This window comes from Nipponia nippon, unplaced genomic scaffold, assembly GCF_047370975.1.
Source record: "Nipponia nippon isolate SJK-2023a ecotype South Korea unplaced genomic scaffold, ASM4737097v1 scaffold_2, whole genome shotgun sequence".
NCBI lineage: Eukaryota > Metazoa > Chordata > Aves > Pelecaniformes > Threskiornithidae > Nipponia > Nipponia nippon.
In genome coordinates this window covers 102128717-102153937 of record NW_028262336.1, presented here as the reverse complement: position 1 = coordinate 102153937, position 25221 = coordinate 102128717, and the positions used below count along the sequence as shown (strand labels likewise).

At 45.2% G+C, this 25221-nt stretch overlaps 2 protein-coding genes across 8 annotated transcripts in view; one reads left to right on the top strand and one right to left on the bottom strand.

The window, feature by feature from the left end:
- The window catches only part of DHRS12 (dehydrogenase/reductase 12), a 28884-nt gene extending 22288 nt beyond the window's left edge, over positions 1-6596 (top strand). The window contains exons 6-10 of the mRNA XM_087758995.1: positions 673-734; positions 1485-1589; positions 2128-2218; positions 3563-3700; positions 6332-6596. Of these exons, the coding sequence (XP_087615121.1) occupies positions 673-734; positions 1485-1589; positions 2128-2218; positions 3563-3700; positions 6332-6459 (524 nt within the window). The 3' untranslated portion in view covers positions 6460-6596. The remainder of the gene's footprint in view (positions 1-672; positions 735-1484; positions 1590-2127; positions 2219-3562; positions 3701-6331) is intronic.
- Positions 6597-9497: 2901 nt separating this feature from the next.
- Positions 9498-25221, bottom strand: part of WDFY2 (WD repeat and FYVE domain containing 2) — a 73167-nt gene continuing 57443 nt past the window's right edge. Inside the window, exons 8-15 of one of the 7 annotated variants that reach the window (XR_015705087.1) lie at positions 25050-25155; positions 21605-21706; positions 19970-20100; positions 19517-19625; positions 18644-18882; positions 16534-17330; positions 11310-11458; positions 9498-10948 (exon numbers count right to left, since the gene is read on the bottom strand). Coding sequence is in view for 1 of the 7 variants with exons in the window: in XM_009463070.2 (XP_009461345.1) it covers positions 18853-18882; positions 19517-19625; positions 19970-20100; positions 21605-21706; positions 25050-25155 (478 nt within the window). In the remaining 6 variants the exon portion in view is untranslated. Of the gene's footprint in view, positions 10949-11309; positions 11459-15916; positions 17334-18056; positions 18883-19516; positions 19626-19969; positions 20101-21604; positions 21707-25049; positions 25156-25221 lie in introns of those variants that run through there. The other 6 variants (XR_015705089.1, XR_015705090.1, XR_015705088.1 and 3 more) reach the window with 6 other exon arrangements.

Genomic DNA, 25221 nt, shown 5'->3' with positions numbered 1-25221 from the left:
CAAATCTACGCTAAATGAACACAATTAAAGTGGGGGAAGGACACAGTTCAGTTCACCACGTAATCTTAGCTCAGCCTTGGGCACACAGCATTAATATTTTTCCCCCGAGGATTCCTTATCTTCTGTAATAGTCATGCTGGGGATTTAAGAAGCAGGTTTTGTGTGCAACACAAATCAGAAGTGTCGGGACACTCTGAGTGGTTTCGCAGTGAGAAGGTAAAAATGGATGAGTCTTAAGTACATATGCAAGGGCCTAAGAAACACAAGTGTGAAGCACAATTTCCTTCTCTTGTTTGTGACCCGGCGTAGATATGTGTGTATATGCCACACATGGAGTGGAAACACATTCCCTCTTTCTTCACTGGCATCATCTCACCCATGAGGAAATCCATACCTGAGCCATTTTGCTTTCATAGTCATGGCTGGAATGTAGTGATCAGCTTGCTCTGTAGGTACAACAAACATGAAAGTCTAGAAAATAACTGATGTGCCTTTTGAGAAGTATGCAGCAATGCGGACACTACAAGTTGAACAGGCATATTGCAGATAAAGCAGCAAGAAAATGGTTAAATTCAGATGAAGTTTCAGAAATAAATGTTGTGATAGGGTTTGGAGAGAGAAGAAAGCTGTTTTAAAAAGAAAAGTTAATGTTGGCATCTGTCTGTCTTGTAGGTACTTACATTCTGACAACTGCCCTGCTGCCCCTCCTGGAAAAAGAAGCTGATGCCAGAGTGGTGAGTCTGCTTTTGAAAAGTGGTGTTTTACTATTCTTACCTTCTGGTTTGTGACAGCATTTCTTTGACTGTGCTAGCAATGCAGGATTAGTTATAATGCTGTAAGCATCTCTATAATCCTCTTGGATTTGCTAACAACCACCTCCTCCTCCTCCAAGGCAAAGCTCCTGCCTGCTACTCTCAGCCCTTCACTGGAAAGCGGAGTAAAACACTTCCTTTGGAAACTTCCCCTTTTACTTTCCCTGGGGCAAGTTATCTCTTGCAGCATAGTGCAAAATACTTACAGCAGGAGTACAGGCTTAAAAGAACCTTACAGGTCTTGGTGTAGAACTGGACAGCAGGTACGTTTTTTAAATGAGATTTCCCAAGTTTTGTACAGTGTCTCTTGTTTTCTAATTAGCTTCTATAAATGCTAAACATAAACTACAAATAGTGCTATTCTGCTATTTTCTGTCTCCCAGTTACTTTTCAAAAGGAAGAAGCACAAAGTTCCCTGGTGGAGTCAACATCACTTTGAATGAAAATCACTTTCTAAAAAAAATTCTCTGTCTTCCACCTCATCTCCAGGTATGCTCCACACATGAACGCAAGCATACTGCAAAGAGTATGCAGAGGAATCCTCCTCCTAGGGACTTCAAAATATGGCCTGAAGACCACATTACATGCATGAGTGCGATCATGGGGAGTTTCTCGTTTTGTTTTTCATCCATTTGCTTTTCGTTCATTTGTTTTTCATTCATTTGATTACAGATAACTGTCTCTTCGGGGGGCATGCTGGTTCAAAAATTAAACATATCTGACTTGCAGTCGGGAAATGGGACATTTGATGGAACTATGGTGTATGCGCAAAACAAGGTACAGTCCGTGGTTTTGAAAACAAAGCCCAGCACTTGTTTGCTAGGTGGCTTATACCATCTGCTCTGCAAAAAGCCTGTTGTTCACTGTTGCTTTCCCATTGCATCCAACCTGTACAGAGCTATAATCTTCAGGAGTATGATGGTATGGACTTATGAGTGCATACCATCTTGTGCAGAGAGCATGGCTAGGCTTCCGTTTGATTTAAGTCTCAAGGGGGAAAACAGTCTTTAGCTGACAAACCCTTTCTGCCTGCTTAGTTCTTACCTACAGTCTGCAGCAAGTAGATGTGGTCAGTAAAAGCAGTGTAACCACTTTAAAAGTAAGCTTGTGGCCGGGATATGGATTGCTATGACCATGGTGGTCTCTGACAAAATTATCCAATAAATCCGATCAGGATGAGCAAGGGGCTGTTTTTGCTATAGATAAATGCCTTGGTATTTACAGCATATATGGTGTAGTTTATCTCCCTGGGAACTAACTTGGTGGACAGGCTATTGAACTTGATGCTGGTCTGGTTCTTTTTGCTCTATCCTAGAGACAGCAAGTTGTCTTGACAGAACAATGGGCAAAAGCTCACAGAAACATCCATTTCTCTGTTATGCACCCCGGCTGGGCAGACACTCCAGGTAATATCTGCCTGACACTCTGACTGTATTTTTTTCTTTTCAGGATTAGTCTAAAAGCAGAGAGAACTGAGACTTTCTGGTAGATTTCCCCAACAGGTGCAGTGATTTCTTGGCTCCAAACTGGTGCTTGAAGTAGTTTTGTACCCCCTTGGTAGCTCTGTTCCGTACAGTGTCTGCTATCTGTGTATAGCCAGAGAATAATGATGGGCAATGAATGGTTCCAGCCCCGCGCAAATGCACAGCAGAGCCGTAGTGCATTAAAGCTAACCTTTAAGTTATGTTTGTAGTGGGACTGTTAAACACACAGATAAGAGCTTTTGCCTCTGTGAGTACCAACATGCAGACATTGGGAATTTGCAAGAGCACATAGGAAAATGGAGCACGCGCCATTGTGCAAGCCCTGTTCCTCTGCTCTTCCTCTAAACATTTGCTGCCGTCGAGAAGCAGCGTGTTTGGCCAGACAGCCCTTTGTCTGAGCTGCAGCTGTTCTTTAGTGCCTGTGTCCCAGCAGGCAGGCCAGCATCAGTTATCCAGTATGCCTGTTGCGTTCCACAATGTGTTACCAGCTCCTAACGCCCAAGCTTGGGATGCAGACTAGCAATCTGATCTCTAGGTCTTTTCTAGGCACGCAGTTTCCCAAATTTGCTTCTGATGACAGAAGCATTTACCCCACCTATGTTATGCTAGAAAACTGCCCTTTCCAACTAAATATCCTAGTATTTCTTTTTCTTTTAAATACATTTATTTTTGCACATCCTTGGTGGATTTCAGACCTAATGAACCATAAAGTTATCCCACCTTAAAGTTCAAGGGCTCTCCAACCCCCAAAAATAAACAGCTGCAGGGGACAGGCCTTCAATCGTCACCTGTTGGACAAAATAAAACGAAAACAGAGTTTAAACATGGATTATGTCATTGGTTTAGGTACTGTTCACCATACAGTTTTTAAATACAGTGCTGCAATTGGTTTCCTAAAACTGGTGAGAAAATAAGAGCTAAAAATCCTGGTAGAATACCTAGTTTTTGGTATTTCTGTTTCCCTCATGTCTGTCGTCTTTGCAGTTTAGAATGGAATTGGCTCAGGAACCTCTCCCTGATCCTGTTCTCAGCTCCTACTAGTTTTGTCCCTGTAATTTGACCCAAACAAACAACTGGTGGATCACCTGGCAGTTTAGCACTATTCCACCACGTCATCGTATTCCTAGCTATGGGGAAATACTCGTTCTTTCATAAACTCCGAGATGCCTTGTCTTCTTCCTACACTCACAATGGCAATTTTAAGCTGCTCTTTTTATCAAAAAAGCCTTGCATGGCAGACCACAATTCCATTGTTGTTCTTTGTAGCTGTGAGATCGTCAATGCCGGATTTCTATCAGAAGATGAAGAATACTCTGCGCACAGAGGCCCAGGGAGCCGATACTGTTGTATGGTTGGCAGTATCATCTGAAGCAACGAAGTTACCCAGCGGCTTGTTCTTCCAAGGTAAGGCGGCAGTGCCTTACGTTGCGTAGCAGTGGAGATCCCTAAGCTGCCTGAACTGTAGGATCCCCATCTGGCCTGGGAGGGGATGAAGGCTCACCAGGCAACCGTTGTTCAAAGGATAAAGTATTTGTCAAAATTGTTCCAAGACTAAAGGTTCAAGTGAGCATTGTGCAACCAGAGAATGACCGTGTTAAGTTGTTACGTTCCTGCTTTTGTCCTCTACAGTAGCTGATAGAGACTTCAAAGCGTTTCTTTAGGGAGGGTTGGTTTTTTTAATGAAAATGGCTGTATGCAGGACTGTGCCAAGGGAAGGTGAATCACAGCAGTCAAACAGCATCTTATATGATGCTGGGAAGCTAGCATCCTTTTCACAGAGCACTGGGGGTTGGCTTTGCTTTGACAGGCTCTTCTTCCTGCCGTTCCATGCTAGTTAAAACTGCCAACTCCCCCTTTCTCTTAACGCTGGGCAGAGACTTGAGCACACTGGCATTTTTGGCACTGTAAGCACAGGGAATGGAAAAATAGGGCAGAGCCTTTCTTTTCTCCCAGGCAAATGACAGGCATCTTAGTGGGGGCAGCTGGAGGCATAGATGTCTTAATGGGGATGCAGGTTAGTCCTGTAGGAGAAAGGAAAAGCTCAGGGTAGTTGCTTATGGGGGCCCAGTCCTTTTGTTGCGTGTGGCACTCAAATCCTGATCCACTGAATTTCTGGCACAGCATGTGGGAAGTTCAGACTTTTCTGGTGTTGGGTTGACTTTGTCCCTTCCGTCCCCTCCCAGACAGTCAGACAGGGTTGGTTGACAGATACTTAACCAGACCTTTTTCATGTCATCACGTGGTGCATGCAGAAACCCTACATCCCAGCTGGTCAGTCTTCTTTGTAGAACCAGGATTTGTCTTTTTAGTACTCCTATCACCTTCTTCTGGTCCTAAGGCTTCTGCTCAGTTGCTCTTGCTGTAGATCATAATTCTACCAGGCTCTTGCCTTTGGCCTTTGTGCACCCCCAGCTTTAGTAAACAGGGAACGCACCTTGGCTCTTTAGCTATAGATAATTGCTTTTGAGAGCTTTGGTCTTGGCATGACTGCTCTTCAGGCTGCAAGAGAAGTCCTGTGTCCGTGTCCCATGCTTAGCAAGTAGTGATGAAGTCAGTTATTTCTCTCTCCTACTGCCCTTTGGAAGCCACAGCTTAGTATGGGCCCTCTTCAGGCCCTTTCAGTAAAGCGCTTTGTGTGCAGGAGTACTCTACCACAAACCCTGCTCTTCTGGTCCTAGATGGCCATTTTCTGAATCGGTCACACCTTCCCTCCATTTCCTCCATTCTCTTTTATTCTGTTCCCTTTGAGTGCAAACCAAAGCCAGCAAACTTTTTGTCCTTAGGAAAAAAAAAAAAAGGGAACTGAGAACATGACTCGTACAACCAGAATTCTCTGCATCTGCCAAAATAAATAAAAAATGTTTGACAGAGTCCTGCTTTCCAAAGACTGGAAGCATCTTCTCCGTGATGCTGAACTTGGCTTTCACACATAGTTCCCAAACTTTAGCACAGGCTACTAGAAGCACTACAGTTAGGTAGGAAGCAGTTCATATTCAGTGATGGAGAAGGGAACGTTCCTCTGCATGTTTCTCTCTCCACAGTTTTCCATAAGCAGAGGTTATATGTGGTGTGTGCAGCCAGTTACAACATTTGCTCTTAAGAGAGCAAACATCTCTGCTCCCCTGGGCAGCCTGATGGCAGCCTGATAGGTTTTCAGAGAAATCGGCTGCCCAGTGTTGCAACAGCTTGTTCTTTCAGGCTCAGCTGGCTACTGCAGAGGTTGGACTTATTAAAATAGACTAAAAGTGCTGCACCAGTGCTCTGACGGTTGCTCCATAGACAGCTGAGAGCACTGTCATAAGGTTCCCAGGCTCTAGATACCACGTTTTTGGAGAGAAAAATCCCTTAGAATGGATGGTGATATAGCTATATTTACACAGAGTCAGCGAGGAGTACGAGATTTGGAAAACCAATCCAGGCATCAAATTGAGCAAATTTGGTCAGACATCTTTGTTGGATACATGTTACTTATGGTGACTGAGCGATTAGCATAAGTTCTTTAGCAATTAGAATGTAACCATTTATTTTTAAGGATGAAAGTGAGCATTTTAAGACGTAATCCAAACCATAAAGTCCCAGCTGGGGAATTTGTGTAGCACTAGAAAGATTACCCAGGAGGCAAGAAGAAACCCAGTCTCATGCTGAAAAAGGAACCTCTGCCTGCAGCAATAATCTCAAGTTCTTGGTCTTTGTCTGCAGGAGTTACGCTAGTGACAGGGAGCAGGCGTGACCCCCCCTGCCCCTTTATCTATCCTGTCCCTAGCTGCAAGTGAGATCTCGCTCCCCACTCTAAGTCATATTGTGCTAAAGGACAATCACTCCAGTTCCAGAATACAAATGAAATTAGTTTAATTTCTGGTTTGGAAGATATGCTTAACTAACATTGTTTACAGATACCTAGAAGGTAAGTTTCCTGGCTTCAAGACCATGAGGTATGTTTGGGCAGTGTAGAGCCTAGCAGAAAAATCTCCTTTGTTCTAGAAGAGGTAGTTAAATGTCTACCCAAAAGGATTTTTTTTATTTTTTGTCTTCCAGACAGGCAGCCAGTCCCTACACACTTACCCCTGGCAAGCACCCACAGTCCACCGGAGGATGAGGAGAAGCTAATGGAGGTGCTGGAAGAGTTCTCCCAGAAGTTTAAATCCACTTCTCCAGGAACTTAGTGTCACCGCTGACACAGCGTAATCAGAAAGCTTCTAATTACACAGTAACAGTACTGTAGTGCGCCTGCTGTTGAGGGGAAGTAGGATGCCATAGGCCTGTTAAAAATAAATTGTGTTCAGGTGTTCTCATCATGGGAGAGAGTGGTGCCTGCGACTTTATTTTTCGCTGCTGAGAGTCTCTCCTGTTGTGAATATGCACCTGCTGTCTCAAGACACAGAAAGGTTGTGTTCTTTGAATTGGAAGAAAAATTGGGAGGCATTTAAATGGCTTTGTGAAGTTACCCAAAATCTTCTAAAACACTCAGCACAGAGAAATGCAGAGGAGTGTACCTTCAGTAGCCCTCACAAAAGACTTCAGGAAAGAAGTAGTAAATGTTTTAAACAACGTTTAACTACTGTATGTGGCAGGTGGTGGCTTCCTTTAGTGCGTGAGGGTGACTGGGCTCAAACCTATAACTGGGAATGCAGAAACTCTCTTGCATCGCCTGCTTGGTTTAAATGAAAGGATTCCTCACGGCCTTCAGTCTCTATAAATCAATGCCGGTATGCAGAAGTGATCTGCTTCCTCATGTTTAAACAGCAAGAATTTAGGAACGCTGCCAAATGCCTTCCACATGACTTTATGGAGCCAGGGCTGAATATTATCCTGTTTATGTCAAGACACCATGAAGTAGGTGGCTTCAACACATACCACACCCAGACATGGTTGGATCCAGCGGAGAAATGGCTGCACGTCTCTAGGCATGAAAAGAAATAACATGCTAAGCCGTACGTGTCTGCCGTTTCTGTGAAGGATCAAAGGGAATTGTTTATCATTATGAATGGATTAAGAGGGGGAAGGGAACACTGGGGGCACAGGTTTGAGAGAAGTCCACCTCCTGTTGAGAGGGTTCTGTTTTGCCTGGAACTGTTTATTATTTCCAAGCACAGAGGGTGGGATTCGTCTTACCTGACCTGTGGATGTTTGAATTACTCACTGGGATTCTCACTGTAAATCAGTGGAGAGAAAACAGGCTTTTTCACAGTGATTTACTGGATCTAGTTTAAGAAACAACCCCTACATTCCGACATCTTTCTGCTGATGGTGAAGACAACCAGCTCAGACTAAAGACATTCAGGTGGGATTAATTTTGTCTTACATATTTCAGATTTACTGCAAAGCCAAGACTATTAATAACGATAGCGGTAACACATTTTCTCCTGAACTGAGCGTGTTTGATAGCAAACTGCATACCGACCCCAACAAAGTTGCCCTGCTGTTTTACCATGGCTGTAGACCAGTGTGGTGGCACAAAAGACCTAGACACAAATACAACACGGGCGTTCTACAGCTCTCTACGGTGACTGGTAGCTAAAGGCCATGCTGATGGGCAGAGGCGAACTCGTTATGTCCGCTTTACATCATTTAGTTTCCCAAAAGATATCCTACTGGCTGATGGCATTTACTCATTATTCAGAGACATCCTATTAAGTATTAATTTAGAAAAAACTTCTCTTTTCAGCCTATTGTCAGTCTCCTTGGCAATAAAGGCTTTACTGTCAGAGAGGCCTGAAATAAGTTTTCCCGTGATAAGCGGGGTTGAGACATGCCAGGCTGTCACAGCTCTTCCTGAAGGGGCTGGATCAGCATTCAAACTATGGCTTCATTTTAGAAACTTAACTCCTTCTCGCACTACAGTGAAAGAAAACAGCAGCAAGGCTTGTACAGATGTTTATTTCCTAGAAGTCTGGTGTTAACATTTTACATGGTTCAAACTCTTAAATACAGCTACTGAAAATAAGAGCATGGCTGAAAGCAGGTATAGTAACTACATTTCTCTATCCAGTAGCTGCAAAGCTAAGACAGATGTTTGCATACTTGAGTATTTAAGTCAAGTTGCTTCTCAGCTCTGCAGGGTAGAAGAAAAGTTTAATGACAAGTATTTAAATAGTTCATAAAAATAACCAAAAGTGCACAATATATATATATATATATATATAAAAACCATAGGTTTTAGTCCACATTCTGTACTGATGTGTTTGAATAGCCTGTATTTTTCTTTTTAGTCACAGCTTAAAAATGAAGCCAAAGGTACGAAAACTGCTTTAATCAAAGTTTGGTCACAGTGTAAAAGAGCCAGATACTATGGTTTAAGAGCACTTGTGATTGAAAAAGAATTAAAACGCAGGACAGCAATTAGAAAAAAAATCCGAAGTCTCCCACGCTTTGGTATTATGGTCCCCATGATGCTGTATTTCAGCCCTTTTCCCCAAGAGCAACCACGGCGTGTGGCTGTAAAGCCAGCGAGATGCTTTGTGTTAGTGCAATCCAGAATGACTTGTACCTGCACGGAAGCAAATACATTTAGTGCCACCTGTAAAATTTTTAGGGGCAAGAGAAAGTGACAGATTACCAGAAATACAAGGTGGTGCAAATTCCTGCTGAGCAGGGCACCCTGAGGGCTCGGGTACGCGCCTGGTTTACGGGAGCCAGACGACAAGCACAGCAGCTGCTCTTGCTGCCCTTCCCTTCCCACGCTCAGCCCAACCCTTCTTGTCTCAGCTTTCGGGGTTATACGGCTCCGGCCTCAGTTGTTTTGCACATTCTGCAAGCTTTTGCATCTTTCTTCGTTTTGCGAAGTCACCCAGCCGGAAGGGTTTTGCTCTTGGGGATTTTGCACAAAGAGGACCGTAGCGTCACGGACCACGCGTGGAGTCGTTTCCCCGTGGCCTAATGGAAAGGCACGGCCCATCCACAGCACAGCGGGACTGAAACATTTCTCTGTCTTGGGTGAAAATTTTAGGAGGTCAATTTAACAGATATCAGATGATTGTGTAAACTTTCATTTCTGGGCTATGTTTATTCTTTGTAAAACAACCAAAACAACTTGTGGTAGATTAAAGGTATAAACAGTTGTTTGTTGGCTGCCTTTGATTAGTGGGGTGTTCCCATATGTACCTCGCTCTTTTGGAGTAAACTGCAAATACCAGCCGTTTGCATTTGCCCCAATGCACCCGCCAGCCTCCGTGCTGTCCTAACGCTCCACAGCCCCTCTTCCACTCACTGGGAACAAGACGCAAGCAGGGACACCCCTTCCCCTTAAACAAGGCTCGGGTGGGACGTTGAACGTGCCCTGCCGGGGCTCAAGGAGGGGAGTTTTACTATAGACTTGAACGTAAACAGAGTGAAGTCAGTAACGCAAAACCCACTGTAAACAATTTATTTGGTGGGACACAGCCCTGGGCCAGACATTTCCATTTTCAATTCAATCCCTAATTGTATTTTTTGAATAACAGAGCATTTTTTAAAGCCATAGCAGTAGGAGCAGTACTAGTTTGCATTAACCAATGTTTAACTCAGTGAGCGGAGAGTGAACATGGCGTAATTCTTTCCGAGAATGACCTGGTGGTCATTGACTCCAGTGGAGAAGGGCAGCTATAAACCAGTTTAATTCTGGTTTAAGTTCCTTTTGTCCCTGCCCTTCTTCCATTCCCTCTGTGTGTTGCTCTCTCACACTCCCTGCAAAAATAAAGCTCCCCTTCTCATGACACCAGATCCTGCTTATATCTAAAATTAGTGCTGGTCAACATCTGCCCACCGTCTTTCTAAACGAGCTGTTACCACGCTGAAGGGCAGCGGGAAGCTTCAGACCCCTCCTGGCTCAGCTCAGAGTATCTCCCTGTCTGTCCACCAGGCTTACAGCTCTTCTTGTGTTGGGAGAGGTAGTTCTGGGTGCATCTGGGCAGACCCAGCGACCGATTACAGGAGATAATTTTTAAAATGCAAACAAGACAACTTGAAAACTCTCTATTCCTGCAGTCATCCTAACAGCACTGATCTAGACTATGAGAGAAAGGAGGCATTGAAAAGGCAAGGAGGCTGATGGGGAGCGAGTGTAACAAAAAACACTTCTGGGACTAAAAGTGACCAAATCCAAGAACTTCGATATGTGAAGTAGGTCAGTACTTATGTTCCTCTCTCTAGAGGGAGCCATCAGATAAACGTTAGGAAAACCGATGTATTCTTCTGAAGGAAACTTGTTCTCTCTCAGAGTAGAATCTAGCACACAGCCCTACACAGAGAGACAGTGCCAGCCTGGGCAAAGGTCTTCCGCAGGCCAGGGTTTTAGCCTACCATTGTGAGAAACAACTCAAATTTTGCTGTGCCAGCAGCGGCAGTGGTATTTCGCAGCCAAAAATGTTGCCAGAACAAAGGAAAAGGGGTAAAACCTGCGCTGGTGCAAACTTCAGGCAGCTGCTAGGACGTGGCGTTTTTCCTTGTTGGTTAAAAATCATCTTCTTGAGCACCTTCCCTTTACTTTCCACCTGAGAATCTGCAATCCGCAGGGAGCCTTGGGGCAACGCAGAAAATTGTGTGATTCGTTCGCTGCCCAAACAGCCTGCCTCCCTTGACTGCTCGCCGGCTGCCAGGCAGTCGGAGTGAGAACTCGTCGCGGCGAAGGAATGACCCCGCTTGCCCATACAGCAGCTGTCAGCGTTGTGCCAGCTCCTAGGATAGGGTAGATGAACGGGTCCAGTCAAAACTCAGTAACCCAAATTCCTCCTCGTAAATCAACACGCAAGTAGAGGTGGAAAAGTAATAGCCAGAAGTTGATAGAAATCAATTCAGTGGGGTTAACCTACCACAATTTATTCAGTTACGTTGGAGACACTTATTTACACAGTGGAACAGAACCGGAAAGAGTTACAGTATAATTAATGGAAAAGATGGTCAAATTGCTGAGCAGTATTCCTAGAAAACACTGACCTGAACAAAAGCCAGTAAGATTTTTTTTTCCTGTAAAAATCCCTCTATTCTGAAAGACAACAAAGCCCACAAGATATTGGTCAGTACGGTGAACTTAACTTACCAAGTGGAGAGTCAGAAGCAACGATCGGCCTTTGGAAAACTAAACCACACCTGAAACTAGTGGTGATGACAAAGATGAACCAAGTTCTTGTGGTCCTTTTTTTCTGGAACTTTCTTGATTACTTGGTGGCGGCAATCCCACAGAATTTTCTTGGGACAGGAAAAAGTAGAGGTGTTAATGATGGGTCTTTCACATCTCGGGGAAGCCCTGAGCTGTTATGAAATGTTTATATTTGGTTGGTATCTGCAAAGGTGCTGAATTCAGTGAACAGGGATGAAAAAAAATGTGCAAAGAAGCCTGGAAAGTACAAAGGTGATAAAACCTTTAATATAAATTCAGATTATTTAATGTATAGGGAACAAGAAACTGGAGAGAGGCAAAACCTGTATCTTCATAAGGCCTGACACTTCTTGGCACCATCTCAGTAGTGAGGTGTCTCTTCCCCATCATTTAAATATCAAAGTGCTTCCGCATTTAATGCATTTCTGACAGCACTACTTCAGGCAGATAAATACCATTGGGCAACTAAACCAAAGAACAAGAAATTGAACAGATCTTCATAGACTCAATCTACCACCCCATCACTAGAATCATAGAACCATAGAATCGTTTAGGCTGGAAAAGACCTTTAAGATCATCAGGTCCAACCGTTAACCTAGCACTGCCAAGTCCACTGCTAAACCATGTCCCTAAGCACCATGTCGACCTGTCTTTTAAATACCTCCAGGGATGGAGACTCAACCACTTCCCTGGGCAGCCTGTTCCAGTGCCTGACTGCCCTTTCGGTGAAGAAGTTTTTCCCAATATCTGACCTACACCTCCCCTGGCAGCTTGAGGCCGTTTCCTCTTGTCCTATCACTTGTTACTAGGGAGAAGAGACCGACCCCCACCTGGCTACAACCTCCTTTCAGGTAGCTGTAGAGAGCGATAAGGTCTGCCCTCAGCCTCCTCTTCTCCAGGCTAAACAACCCCAGCTCCCTCAGCCGCTCCTCATAAGACTTGTGCTCCAGACCCTTCACCAACTTCGTTGCCCTTCTCTGGACACGCTCCAGCACCTCGATGTGCTTCTTGGAGTGAGGGGCCCAAAACTGCACACAGTACTCGAGGTGCGGCCTCACCAGTGCCGAGTACAGGGGGATGATCACTTCCCTGGTCCTGCTGGCCACACTGTTTCTGATACAAGCCAGGATGCCATTGGCCTTCTTGGCCACCTGGGCACACTGCTGGCTCATGTTCAGGTGGCTGTCAACCACCACCTCCAGGTCCTTTTCTGCCGGGCAGCTCTCCAGCCACTCCTCCCCCAGCCTGTGGCGTTGCATGGGGTTGTTGTGACCCAAGTGCAGGACCCGGCACTTAGCCTTGTTGAACCTCATACAATTGGCCTCAGTCCATCGATCCAGCCTGTCCAGGTCCCTCTGTAGGCCTTCCTACCCTCCAGCAGATCGACACTTCCACCCAACTTGGTGTCATCTGCAAACTTACTGAGGGTGCACTCAATCCCCTCACCCAGATCATTGATAAAGATATGAAACAGAACTGGCCCCAACATTGAGCCCTGGGGAACACCACTTGTGACCGGCTGCCAACTGGATTTAACTCCATTCACCACAACTCTTCAGGCCCAGCCATCCAGCCAGCTTTCCTGCTGCACAATGGCTTCCAGCTCCTCCTGTTTGTTGCCCAATGCTGCGTCCATTGGTGCAGATGCACTTCAGCTGGGCCTGATCCTGCCACCTTTTTGGGGGGAGAAGCCCTAATTCCTATGTGACCATTCTCAGGCGCTTCCGTGGTTTCTAACACATCCATAGCCCTTGCGTCTTCGCTGCCGCATGGCTCTCCATCTCCTGTCTCCACTGAGGCGGCTGACCGAAGGACCTCGCTAGCACACCGTCCCTCAAACATTGATGTGCTACCCCCAGGCTTATCTAGTGAGATTGGTTTTATCCCTTTCCCCCTTCATATCCAGTTTAAAAGTCTTTCAATGACCCCTGCTAACTCCTGTGCTAGGATCCTTTTCCTGTTTGGATGCAGGTGTACCCCATCTGTCGCCAGCAGGCCTGGTGTCATGTAAACTGACCCATGATCAAAAAATCCAAAATTCTGCTGGTGACACCAGGCTCAGAGCCAGGTATTGATCTGTTGGCTCCTCCTGTGTCTTCCCTCATCATTCCCTGCAACTGGAAGGGTAGAGGAGAACACTACTTGTGCTCCTGATCCCTTAACCAGTCATCCCAAGGCCCTGAAGCCTCTCTTGATTGCCCTCAGACTTGCACTAGAACAACTCTATGCTCCTCGTGGCTTCTGGATCCTGACCAGGGCTGCTGGTCAGCTTACTGCGCTGGGACAGAGGATGGCTCCGCTCTGTACAGTTCTGATAAATATTCATTTCTACACTACTGGGGTTTTTTGTATGCTGATAACATTCTCTCTTGGCATCTCTTCTTTGCAAAGACATTGCCAGTAGACTGTGCTCTCGTTTTCATTTTGTTTTCAATGTCCCCCACATGGCACCAATTTCAATGCCTTTGAACTCAACCTCTTTCTGTTCTTAGCAGCACAATGTTGTCCTGCAGCAAACAAGATGTCAGAGATGGCCAAAGGGATGGTCACAAGGGAAAAATCCCCCAAACTGGGAAAATGCAATGAAAAGTCATATGCGACCACACAGAGTTAATCTCAAACTTAAATTCCAGAACTTCAGGCTACTGTCAAACTAGGGGCCACTTTTTTTTTTTTCTGAGGAGCAAAAATTTCCTGCCAAATTTCACATGCAATTTTGAAGAGAAAAATCTGTTTCTTCCTCAATATTACACAAGAGGTCAATGCTGAAGGGACTTAGCACATTAATCCATCCTGAAAAAAGGATCAAGATTGTTGTTACTGTTGTGTATTATTGTCACATATAGAAACAAAGCCTTCTAAATCCTAATTGAAAACATCCCATGTGCTCAATGTGGTCTCCTGGAAAGGAGATGGCCCTGTAAAACCACACATTGCAGACCTATTTCCTGTGTGCTACAAAACAGAATTTTGGTTGTTCTTACCCAAATCCTATTGTAAGCAGCAAGGACAAGCATATGTAGCATTTGCTAATTTGTTAGTAGACCCTAGTATTTCAGATTTAAAGAAAGAGACATCATCTTTTTTAATTTATATTTTTATATATAACCCATGCAGCAGATGCAGATGTTAAGTGGACTTTGAATCACTGAACGGTTGAGGTGGGAAGGGACCTCTGGAGGTCATCTGGTCCAACCCTCCTGCTCGAGCAGGGCTACCTAGAGTCAGTTGCCCAGAACCGTGTCCAGGTGGCTTTTGAATACCTCCAAGGATGGGACTCCACAATCTCTCTGGGCAACCTATGCCAGTGCTCCGTCACCCTCACAGTGCAAAAAGTGTTTCCTGATGGTCAGAGGGAGCCTCCTGCGTTCCAGCCTGTGCTCATTAGCTCTGGTCCTGTCACAGGGCACCATGGGGAAGAGCCTGGCTATGTCCTCTTTGCACATTTCCCTCAGGTATTGATGAGATCCCCTGAGCGTTCTCTTCTCTAGGCTGAACAGCCCCAGCTCTCTCAGTCTTTCCTCATAGGAGAAATGCACGATTACCTTTGTCATCTTAGCAACCCCTTTGCTGGACTCTATCCAGTAGCTTCATCTCTCTTTTGTACTGGGGAGCCCAGCAGTGGACACAGTTGGGAAAAAGGTTGCGTATTCCTCTGTAACAGTGATTTCTTCAGCAGACATAAAGCAAACTTTTTCCCCTACACCTTGTTTGGATCATGCACAATCCTTTTTGTGCATCCAGCCATCCATCCACCTTCTTATCAGCCACCAACCCTACGCAGAGGGAACAGTACTCTGTGGAGTACTGGAGATATTCATGCCACCCTCTCAGGCAAAGCTCAGTTACCACTTTTGATGTGCCAGGAGTCAATGTGCTGACATTCAGGTGATGGCCTCAAGTTGAAGAGGAGGAGGTGGGGAGGTCACTTGGGCTTCACTGTAAAGAGCAGCTGTAGACAAGAGCACTAACAGCTGAGCACACTAATGTCACCATTCAGGGTTATTCTCTGTTACGCTGGCTGACTTTTAGTCCTATGTGCTACCCTGTTTCAACCATGTCTGACCATGATGTTAATCTCCTGTAGATGAAAGGACCATCAGTGCTATCATTGCAAGCAGTTGCCCACACACTTTCCCCTTTACTTAAGACTGAAGTTTGGGGCTCAGGTTGATCTTCCTTCAGCCACCCTGGCACACAAGTAGCTCAAGTCAGCTGCTCAGGCACTGGTTATGTGACCAGTGCCTGCCCCATCACCTGCCTAAGCGCTACAGACACTGTTCATTTTAAAACCAAGAATGGCAGGTAGACGCTCTGAAGAACAGTGCTTCTTCCCCCAAGGAAATGCCAGCTAAGAGAGAAATGAAAATCAGTTTTTCTAAAGTGAAGAGCAGAGGAAGGCCAGCATTGTTTGTACGCCCCTTGGCACAGCAGGAGACATCACTAAAAGCCTGCTGCTGCACCTCAGCAACCCTGGGGAAAAAGGGACTTTGCTTTGTTTGAGTGTGTGGGGGTGTGTGTGTGGGGTGCTGCATAGTTTATATCTGTACCAAAAGATACCCTACCCCCCCCCCAATAATGCAATTCATAATAATAGCTCAGATTTTTTATTCAGCAACTAAAATGGAAATAAAAGGACCAGGCAACTGGGATCCCTTTTTGTGTGGATCTAGAAGACAGAAGAAATTGAGACTGTTACCCTAACAGAGCAGAACAGGAAGGCAGGCATTTTAACTTGCCCAACGTCAAGTCCTTCTTGTTCCATCTGGGAGGTAAAGGAATTCTTGTTTGAATTAGAGACACCTATTTTCCCTTCATATCTCTACATTACAGCTCTCAAGGTCATAGCAAAGCGACACATCTCCCCTTCTCGGCCAGCTTCACTTTCAGCTTATGTCACTTTCTAAGCCAAGACCAGTCTGTCCTGAGACTGCAAGATAAAGGAATGTTCAGGTTAAATTCAGATAACCCTGCAGGTAGTTCAGTCAGAAAGAACAGCAAGGGAAATTTTTCAAAATGGATTTGTATACCCAACATCCACCCATAAGCAACACCGAACCCACAACTGCTTGAAAGAGAAGGGGGGATGGCCAAGAGTTTGCTGCAGAGCAGTCTAAACACACTTCACTCCCAAATTTACTCTCCTTCGGAGTTGATTCCTCACCTTTGTTTGAATGTTACATGTTCAAAAGGACTAGGTGTTGACTCGGGGGCAGATCCTCAGCTTGTTGACTCCACTGCTTCATCAGCGTAAGCACAATTCATGCTGGAGTCCCAGGCTTGTTGCAACCGCTACGTCTCCTCAGGAACAGAGCACTGAACAGTGAATTAAGGTCACTTCGGTGCTCCCGTGTTTCTGCAACCATCAGAGATACTCTCCGCACAGCAAAGCACGTTAGGTCTTCAGCCAAAAGGCCCTGAGCCCAAGGTAACGTGGAACAGCGTAGTCCAGCAAAGTTTCAGACGACATCTCCAGCTGGAATGAAATATTGGCAGGCGACTTGCTCATCTTGCATAGCTTCATCAGCCAAGAACACTTCAGTCATCAGAAAACATGCACAAGGTGTAATGAAAAGCCTTCCAAGAGGAAACAAGCATCTAGCTTCCAGGAGAGAAAGTGGGAGGACTTAGAAAACAATTAACTTTCAAGCTGGAAAAAGAATCTTTTTAGTGCTGTGTGAATTATGTTTGAAAATATGCTTTAAAATATGCTGCCCAGAGGGGAACCAACAACAGGCTGTATGACCGGGAAAGCCAAGGTGGCATCATTTCAGGGAACGTGACTGCAAAATGCTTAAGCACAGTTTATAGAATGTTTAAAAAGAGAATTTTCCCTGAAAATACATAGCAGTCCTGCGACACGCACACGAAAGTCCACTCACCCTTTGCTGCAGCAGCTCACTGGTCTAGAATTAACACCATGGATTGTGTTAACATTTTTGTTTCCTCAAAAGTGAATTACTGCTGGACAAACAAAGGAGAAGCTTTATTTTCTTTTGGCATTATCACTCAAGGGAAAACACAAGGCTTCTCTAGGTAGCAATGTGCTTTGTAGTGGTAAACATCATGGCCTCCCCACTTTAGAGCGGAAAAGTAAAGTCCAAAATGGGGCAAGACTGAGCACCACTGACGTGCTGTGTCATAGCAGCTACAGACCATGAGGCCTGCTTAAATAGGAGATAGAGGAAAGCCCTAGGTCTGGTCTGCAGTTCTATTCTCTACCCCAGTTTCTTTGAAGTGCATCAGCCACAGCGTGCCAAAAAGTGAAACGGATTAAAGGAACAGAGAGCTGACTCTTCAGATAGGATCCCTTTGGAAAAAAGGGTTTTTTTTGTTCATTCGTCTTGACAACACCATTCTAAAAAGGTAATTTTGGTCAACCCAGGTTTTTAAATACTTTTTATTTTTAAAAGAAACCGTAAAATATGACAACAGCACAATGGGCGTCGTTCAGCAATATCAGTTTCTGGTCTATAGAGGAAATTAATAAAAACCATCAGCATTTTAAAAAATAAATATGACTAACCATATGGAAAACAGGAAAATCAAATTCATCTTCAACAACAGAGACAGGTATAAATGCTGAAATCTTGCTGCACAAGGTAGAGGTAGAGGTAAACCAGACTTTTCAGACCTAGATCAGTTTTAGATCTGACCCCCCCCCCCCCCCCGCACACACTCCCAAAAGTTCCTGTTGCCAATACTTTAATTTGAATCAGCCTGTCAGCCTCATCAAACTCAAATGGGTCTGTGTGCTCCTTGTAATGCTCTGAGACAGAAAACTATTTCAGTTTTTGTAGAAATTAGTTGCTAAGCAACCTGCCCCCTGGTTTTGGAACTTGTGCAGCAAGGAAAGAGGCAGTAAGCTGGATTTTAGCTACTACAGACCAATAAAATGCTCTCAGGATGATATGTGCTAGGACAAGTAGATGGTAGAGCCCTTTTAGGAATTGCAATAGTCCATCAGCTCCTTGGGTGATGCACCCGGAGAACACACGATGCTGCGTGTGGAGTTCCTCCACTGAAGAGAGCATAGTCAGCAGAAACATCCCAAATCAATAGGTACTCGCTGCGGGGAGAGCCGATTGCCTTATACAGTGTGTTGATACCGAAAACTCACATGGTAAGACACAACCCAAGAACCATCTGTACAAAGCAGCAAGTATCTTGACACAGTGAAATACAAAAACTAAAAATTGCACCGCACATGGATTTTCCAAACGAACTCAAGACAACCGAAGTCAGATCGTACAAACCGTTAGTTAAAAAAATACCTTCTTGTATATTTTGAGAATAAGTGGAAAGAGTCTTCGTGCAAATGTTCAGCCTTGATCAAGCAGAGGACGTAAAATCGTTGTAAACGCGTTAGTTCCTTTCTCATCTGCCGTATGCGCCCAGCGTTATGTATCTTCTGCAGTATGATTAGGGTTAGGAAATCTGTTTCTTCTGTAAATATCACCTTTCAAGTTCCACTGATGTACCATCAAGACACCACTGGTGTCATATCCCACAACTGTTAATATAATAAAATATAACAACATAGTGAATAAACATAATAAAATATAGTATATAATCTCATCTCTAAATAATTTGCACCTTGTTTTTTGCTTAAGAGAGGCTACATGGTTAGAGGTGGATGCAGCAAGTCTGAAGAAGTTTGATTTCATTTTCCAGCACTCAAGTCAGACTGGTGGAGTTTGACCAAGTGACATTCTGTACGTCATTCTGCTTTACCCTTATGAGCCAGGTTGACAGCTGGCCTTAAGAGAAACCCAAAAACCCACACTATATTGTTAACTTGAATGATTAGCATAGCCACAACACATTGTGAGGGTTTTTTAAAAATTATTCAAGCATTGTTATAAACTTATTCATTGTTTTAGCTATTTCGTTACCTAGCCACATAAACAAAGATTCACCATGTTGAAATACAGTTTGTCTTCCCAGAGGAAAAGGTACAGTGAGCACTTGTCCCAGCCCCTTCAGGCAATAACTTCATAGACCGAGACCTCCTTGGTCCTTATTGGGTAGAAGTCCATCAGTGAGAGGCCTCTGGGTGGAAGAAAGCAGGTAGGACATACCTGCAACCACATGGCAGAGGAAGGGGAAATGAAATACAGGAGCTAGAGCAACCTCCTTGCTCCTACCTTAATAACCTTGTCTGTCCCCGAGGTCAACAGCCATCCCCTGGTGGCATCAAAGTGTACGTGAACGATGTTGTGCTTACTGTCGTGGAAAGTAGCCGTGGGTGCCCGCCTGAAGAAAGAAATCAAAAAATCAGCAAAGACTGTGACTGCAGGATCTTCCCCCAAAATGTTCTCTATTGAGGAAATAAGTATTTGAATGCTGCTGTAAGTCATTAATTCAGCAACCTCTCTGTAAACTCCATTTTGAGACCTTCACAGCATGAGAGGAGAAGGGGCGGAGGGCTTTCCATCCCTCCCAGTTTGGTAGGCACCGCAGAGGCTTATCTTGCTGAAAGAGCCCAGGGACCACCCTGCAGGGCTGCTCCCTCCCGGAGCCTCACATCCACCCAGGCCCTTCCAGATGGAGCAGCTTTGCCCCACTCCAGTGCAAACCGTCTCAGTGTCCACACTTACTCTTCATCTGTTATGGACTCGTGACAGCTATCGCAGACCCTCACTTCGAACTCGAACCCCATCAGCGGGATGGAGGAGCGCTTGGAGCTGCATTTGCCGCACACGGCTTTCCCACACTTCCGGCAGTGATGCTGTAGGAGACAACATGCAGAGACATCTTCAGCCACAAACCCAGACCACCGCTCAGGTCCCACTGGCTCTACCATCTCACTCCAGCAAGACTCAGCCGAGGCTGCAGCAAACAGCAAAGCGACTCTTCCAGGGATGACGAAGGAAAACAGGCAAGGACTTCAGAATAAATGGGGGGTGGGAATCTTACTTTCCCCCCTGCCCTCCACTACCTGGGGCAAGCAGCAGCTGATCATTATCATGGACACTGGGAAGTGGCAGATAAAGCACTACCCAGGCTAGGTGGACTCTACCTCTCTCCCAAGCTCCAGGGTGACACCATACACCACCCGGTAAACCATCACTGCGTCCACCATTTGACATCTGTGGTCATAGCTGTGGGTCAAGGCTTCTACACTGAGTGTGACCAGTGTTACAGGAGGTTTTCAACAGGGAAGAAGAAAGTCCAAGCTGTCCTCTTTTCATTAGCACAGCTAGAGACAAGAGGACTGGACAAAGAGCCCCACTATGCACCCAGGAGATGTGTCCCAGCTGGCTGGGAGCTGTAATTACCCTTGTCCCTGGGAGTCTCACTTTGGGGCGTAGGGGATGACACCACCACTCAGCAGCACATAACACATTGAAACAACTCCAGGTTGAGGTAGGACAGGGCTACATTAGCACAGTGTCATTCTGGAGTCCCATCCCAGCCTCTAAGTATAAATGTCTACCACCTAATCATCTTGGTCAACTTATTTGACCATTTTCAGCCCCAGAAGCGCTAGTGTTTCTGCATTTTGATGCTACCCGCCTCGTGTTTTCTCATGCTCTGGCTGTGTAGGACTGCAAGGCTTCCTCACTGGCTGCAGGAGAGCCAGGCTCTGTGGTGATGAGCATTACATAAAGAGAAAATGCAGCTCAGCTCTGCCCCAGCCACCTGACTTCTCCAAGCTCCATGAGAACATCCCTTTCAGCATTTTTACGCCCCTCTCCCAAAAGTCTGTGATCCGCAGCCCTCTCCTGCTGGGCAGGAAAACGCAGCAACATGTTCCAAGCAAACCAATAAGCCTTTTCCAACGCAGCCTGAGCAGTTACAGATGTTTACCCAACCTCATTGAAAACAGCTTTGGTTCCAGCACAATCTCCAAAAATCAGCTGCAAATTTCTTTCTACAACACATTCAACTAACAATAAGCAAAATCCCACATGGCTAAAGCCATGGAAGGTCCAAAAACAATTTACTCAGCCCAAGGCTTATTACATGCATTTGCTATTGGAATTGGCGGGGGGGTGGGGATAACTAAAAAAAAAAAAAAAAAAAAAAAAAAGAAGAAAAAAAAGAAGTGTGCTCCTCCTGATCACAAAATCAAGCCTCATCAGAGGGGAGCTCACAGTCCCACTATTGAGCACTCAGTGGAAGAACAAAGTGCAAGTTCTCAGGGCTTTAAGGGAAAAAAGGTTACTGTGATTTATTAGAGAGAAAAGTCTAATTGCACCATGTTAACACACCAAAGGACGCATACAAACCTGCCTGAGGCCTATTTTCTTACTGTCCCACATTTGCTTGAAGTTCCAGAAGAAAGGCTGGTCACATTTTTGACAGGAGTCACTGTCCAGCCACTCAGGGGTCTGCAACACACACATAAACACAAAGTGGGAGTGAGCAAAAAACAGAAAAGCTTCCAATGGAGTCTAGAGGCAGGACAAGAAAGATGTATTGGGGTGCATTAATGTGGCCAACTAAACTTAATTAAAAAAATCCCCATTTTCACAAGATGCCATTTTGACTGTTTGCTGAGATGTCTTTTTTGGCTCAGCTCTGAGCCTTGAAGGACATGGGAAGAACACTTCTCACACAAATCATGAAGTAGAATTCAATTATAAGACCATAAAAATAACCCAGGAACAAACAAGCCTCCCCCACCTCCCCAAGTCTGGAATTAAGCATATAAAAATATTCTGTCCTGTCCTGTCTGGACAGCATTTACTATTTATTTACTATTCATTATAATTTGCTATTGCCTCTGGTGGGAACTGGGGGCAATTAGTATTTCCAATAGCCAAGCTACTCATCTGGAGGGAAGGTATCTGAAATGCTGATGGGCGGGGCAGGTATTATTTCTTTCTTTCTTTGATACTGACTGTAAGAGGCATTCCTGCTGTCAAAGGCATCTGTGATACAAATCACACACAGGGGTGAGAAAGATGAGATTCACCCGAACAAGACTAAAACCCAAACCATCTCTTTTCCCTGCTTTTACACAAAGGCGATGGAAGGAAAGTCTTCTATTTCCTGACATAGCATGTAGCTTTGCACTCACGCTGTGGATGAAGAGGGTAAGAAGATTTAAAGAAAAGAAAGAAAATATTAAAGGCACTTCTCTCTCCTGCAGACAGGTTTTGCTGTGCAGAGTAGCATGGACCAGGCGCCCTGTAGGGAAGCAAGTCTTGCCAGATCCTGAAAGAGCTCAGGAAACACCTGAAGTGGCAGGGGAGCACTTGGAGGGGGCAGTTAATCTCCTCCCCTACATTTGGGTCCCCCAACAGTTATCTTGCATTGAGCTGCTGGGGGACACGCAGTGCATCTCCCCACAGTGTTTAGGAAACCTTCTGGGGGACATGAGACTCGGGAAGAGTTTTGTTCTTGACCTCTGTCCAGCTGGCTGTCAGTCTGTCTGTCCTAACCTGGCCTAGCAAGAGTGACACTCCTTCCCAGCAGATGACTTCTGCTCCTTTCTCTGCCCCACCAGGACAAGAGCTCAGCCCAAAGCCGGTGCTGGCAAGCGGATCTGTCCTGTCCCCTCAGTGCAGCAGCCCCAGCTAGACCAGGACAGCCCTGCCAGCGCTGCCTCAGCACCGCTGCAACACACTCCCACCAGCCCCACCAACCCCATGAGATTAAATAAACACTAAATAAGGTTTAATACTTTGTGAGGAAGTGCTACTAACAAACTGCAGTTGTCTTATCAGAGCCACTGGCTTCTCACATGCTGCAATTTAAAATGGCAAGAAACACAGCTGAGATTACGAATTAAAAATAATACAAAAGCCAGGCAAAGATAAGGTATGGCTGATGGAGACCCTCAGCTCCCAGGATAGCTTGGACCCCCAGCAATAAAGCAACCGCCTGCTTCAGCGTCTTCTGCCAGTTACTCTGAAGGCAGCTCATTCTGCTGGGGCAAATCCTTGTCTTTTCTATCCGCAACAGTCTTTCTGTTTAATGCCTGCAGATTTACATTTGTGTGTATAAGTTTTCATCTCTTAAGCACTGAACACTATAGATGAAGAAGACATTTTGCTTGTGACAAGTAACTGTTTTGTAGTCAAACAGAAACACAGCTTCTAGCATCTTTCAGATGTTGTCTTCTTACAGCTTTTTAAAAGCAGAGATTAAAATAAAGAATCAAGGGCTAAAATGGCTTAATTCACTCTAATGCAATCTCAGAGATGTGGGAAAATCTGAGACCATCAAAGTGAGTACTGAGCACACATCACGTGGAGAAAACCCTTAAATAAGGGCAAAAATACCAAAGCCAAAATCCAGAAGAAAATGCTCTAGGACCCCAAACCAAGGTTTGGTATTAAAATCTCAAAGGTTCATGTTTCAGGGATGGTTTAGCACCGTGAACACCCTATTGCGCTACTGATAACATGAACAAGCCCAAGTAGCCACAGTCAGAGAAAGCAGCGCACCCATTAGCACCTGCTGCTGAGCCCTCATTTAGCTAATTATATTTCTCCTCCACTCTTTAAACCAGCATTCTCACAGCATTGCCGCCTGTTTTGCGACAAGCCAGTCTTAACCCTTACTGTAGCCTTTTGAAGGCAGCAAATACATAAAGGTTTTCATTTCTGGATGTTCGAGTTGCAGCAAAAAGGAAACATCTGTTGGGAAGGAGGAAGCCGCTCTGCTTTCGTTTCACTTTTGGAGCTGATGACATAATTGGCCATTAGTTTAGCAATTAAAGAGAGCCAACTGGAATGCTAATTCACGTAAAAAAGGGAGCTCAGTTCCTGACTAGGCCTATTTCAGTAGTTTTTTAAAATCCAATTTTCCACTTAGCTTTCCTCTTTGCTCCAGGGAGACCAAAACCCTTGAGAACCAGCAAAGCTGGTGAAAGCCCAGGCTGCCAAAAGCCTTCCTCAGACCCCCTCACTGTGGGGCCTCGCGGTGCCTTCCTTACCCCTGCAGGAACAGGGCAGAGGTTTGCCGTGGCTCATGTTACCAGGATTTGCCACGCTGCTGAGCAGGGCTGACGCCTGACTCACTCAGCACAGCACTCGCTCCCCCTCTCTGAGTCAGGTCTCAGAAATTGCCGAGCGGAGGCTGCTCCCACAGCGCCAAAGACCCAGGGTACGTTTTTGCACCCGCTTAGATTTGTTGGCCGCACAGCACAAAAGCAATTAGGAGCGCGTGGGTGAAATCTTACTGTCTGGATCGGCAAAGTCATCATTTACCCCACTTCTATGTGGTTACATCAGAGGGAAGCAAGATCAAGTAGCGGGTGAGATTGAAGCCCTAGTTAAATGTCTTTTTAGTAAGAACAGGAAAAAAAACCCTGGGTTGCAGGTTTCCAGAGGTGACAAAGAGCTTTCTTGGTTTGTTTTCTTAAAAACCCCTAATAATTGTCAATCCATCCATTTACCTCTGAACTAATAATATTTCTCATGATCTCCTGAAAAACAAATCAGAACATCTCACAATACCCTCCTCAGAGGATGTCTTTTGGAGCAGTAACGTAAAGGGTAAGAGCCATTTAGCAGCCTACTTAATACGCATTTTCCGCCAGACAATTTCCCCTGTACCATATTATCAAAGGCATGGCATAATTGCTGTATAACAACTGGAGCATGTCCAAAAACATTTTTAAAGCCTGGAATGATCTTGTTCAGGTTGAAAGTTGCACATTTCAGACAGGTCCCTTCTTCCCAAGACTGTTTCAGATCAAGTTGACAAGAACCGAGTATCTACCTCCTGCCTCTCAACATCCATGTTCCAGACGACGATTCCCCCATCTGCACCACAGGAGATGAGCTGCCGAGTGTGGTGAGCGTAGGAGAGAGACTGAACTTTATCGCTGAAAAAGAAACAAGACAGTTACTAATGAACCATCTATGGCTAGCCCACAAGTAAGCATAGAATA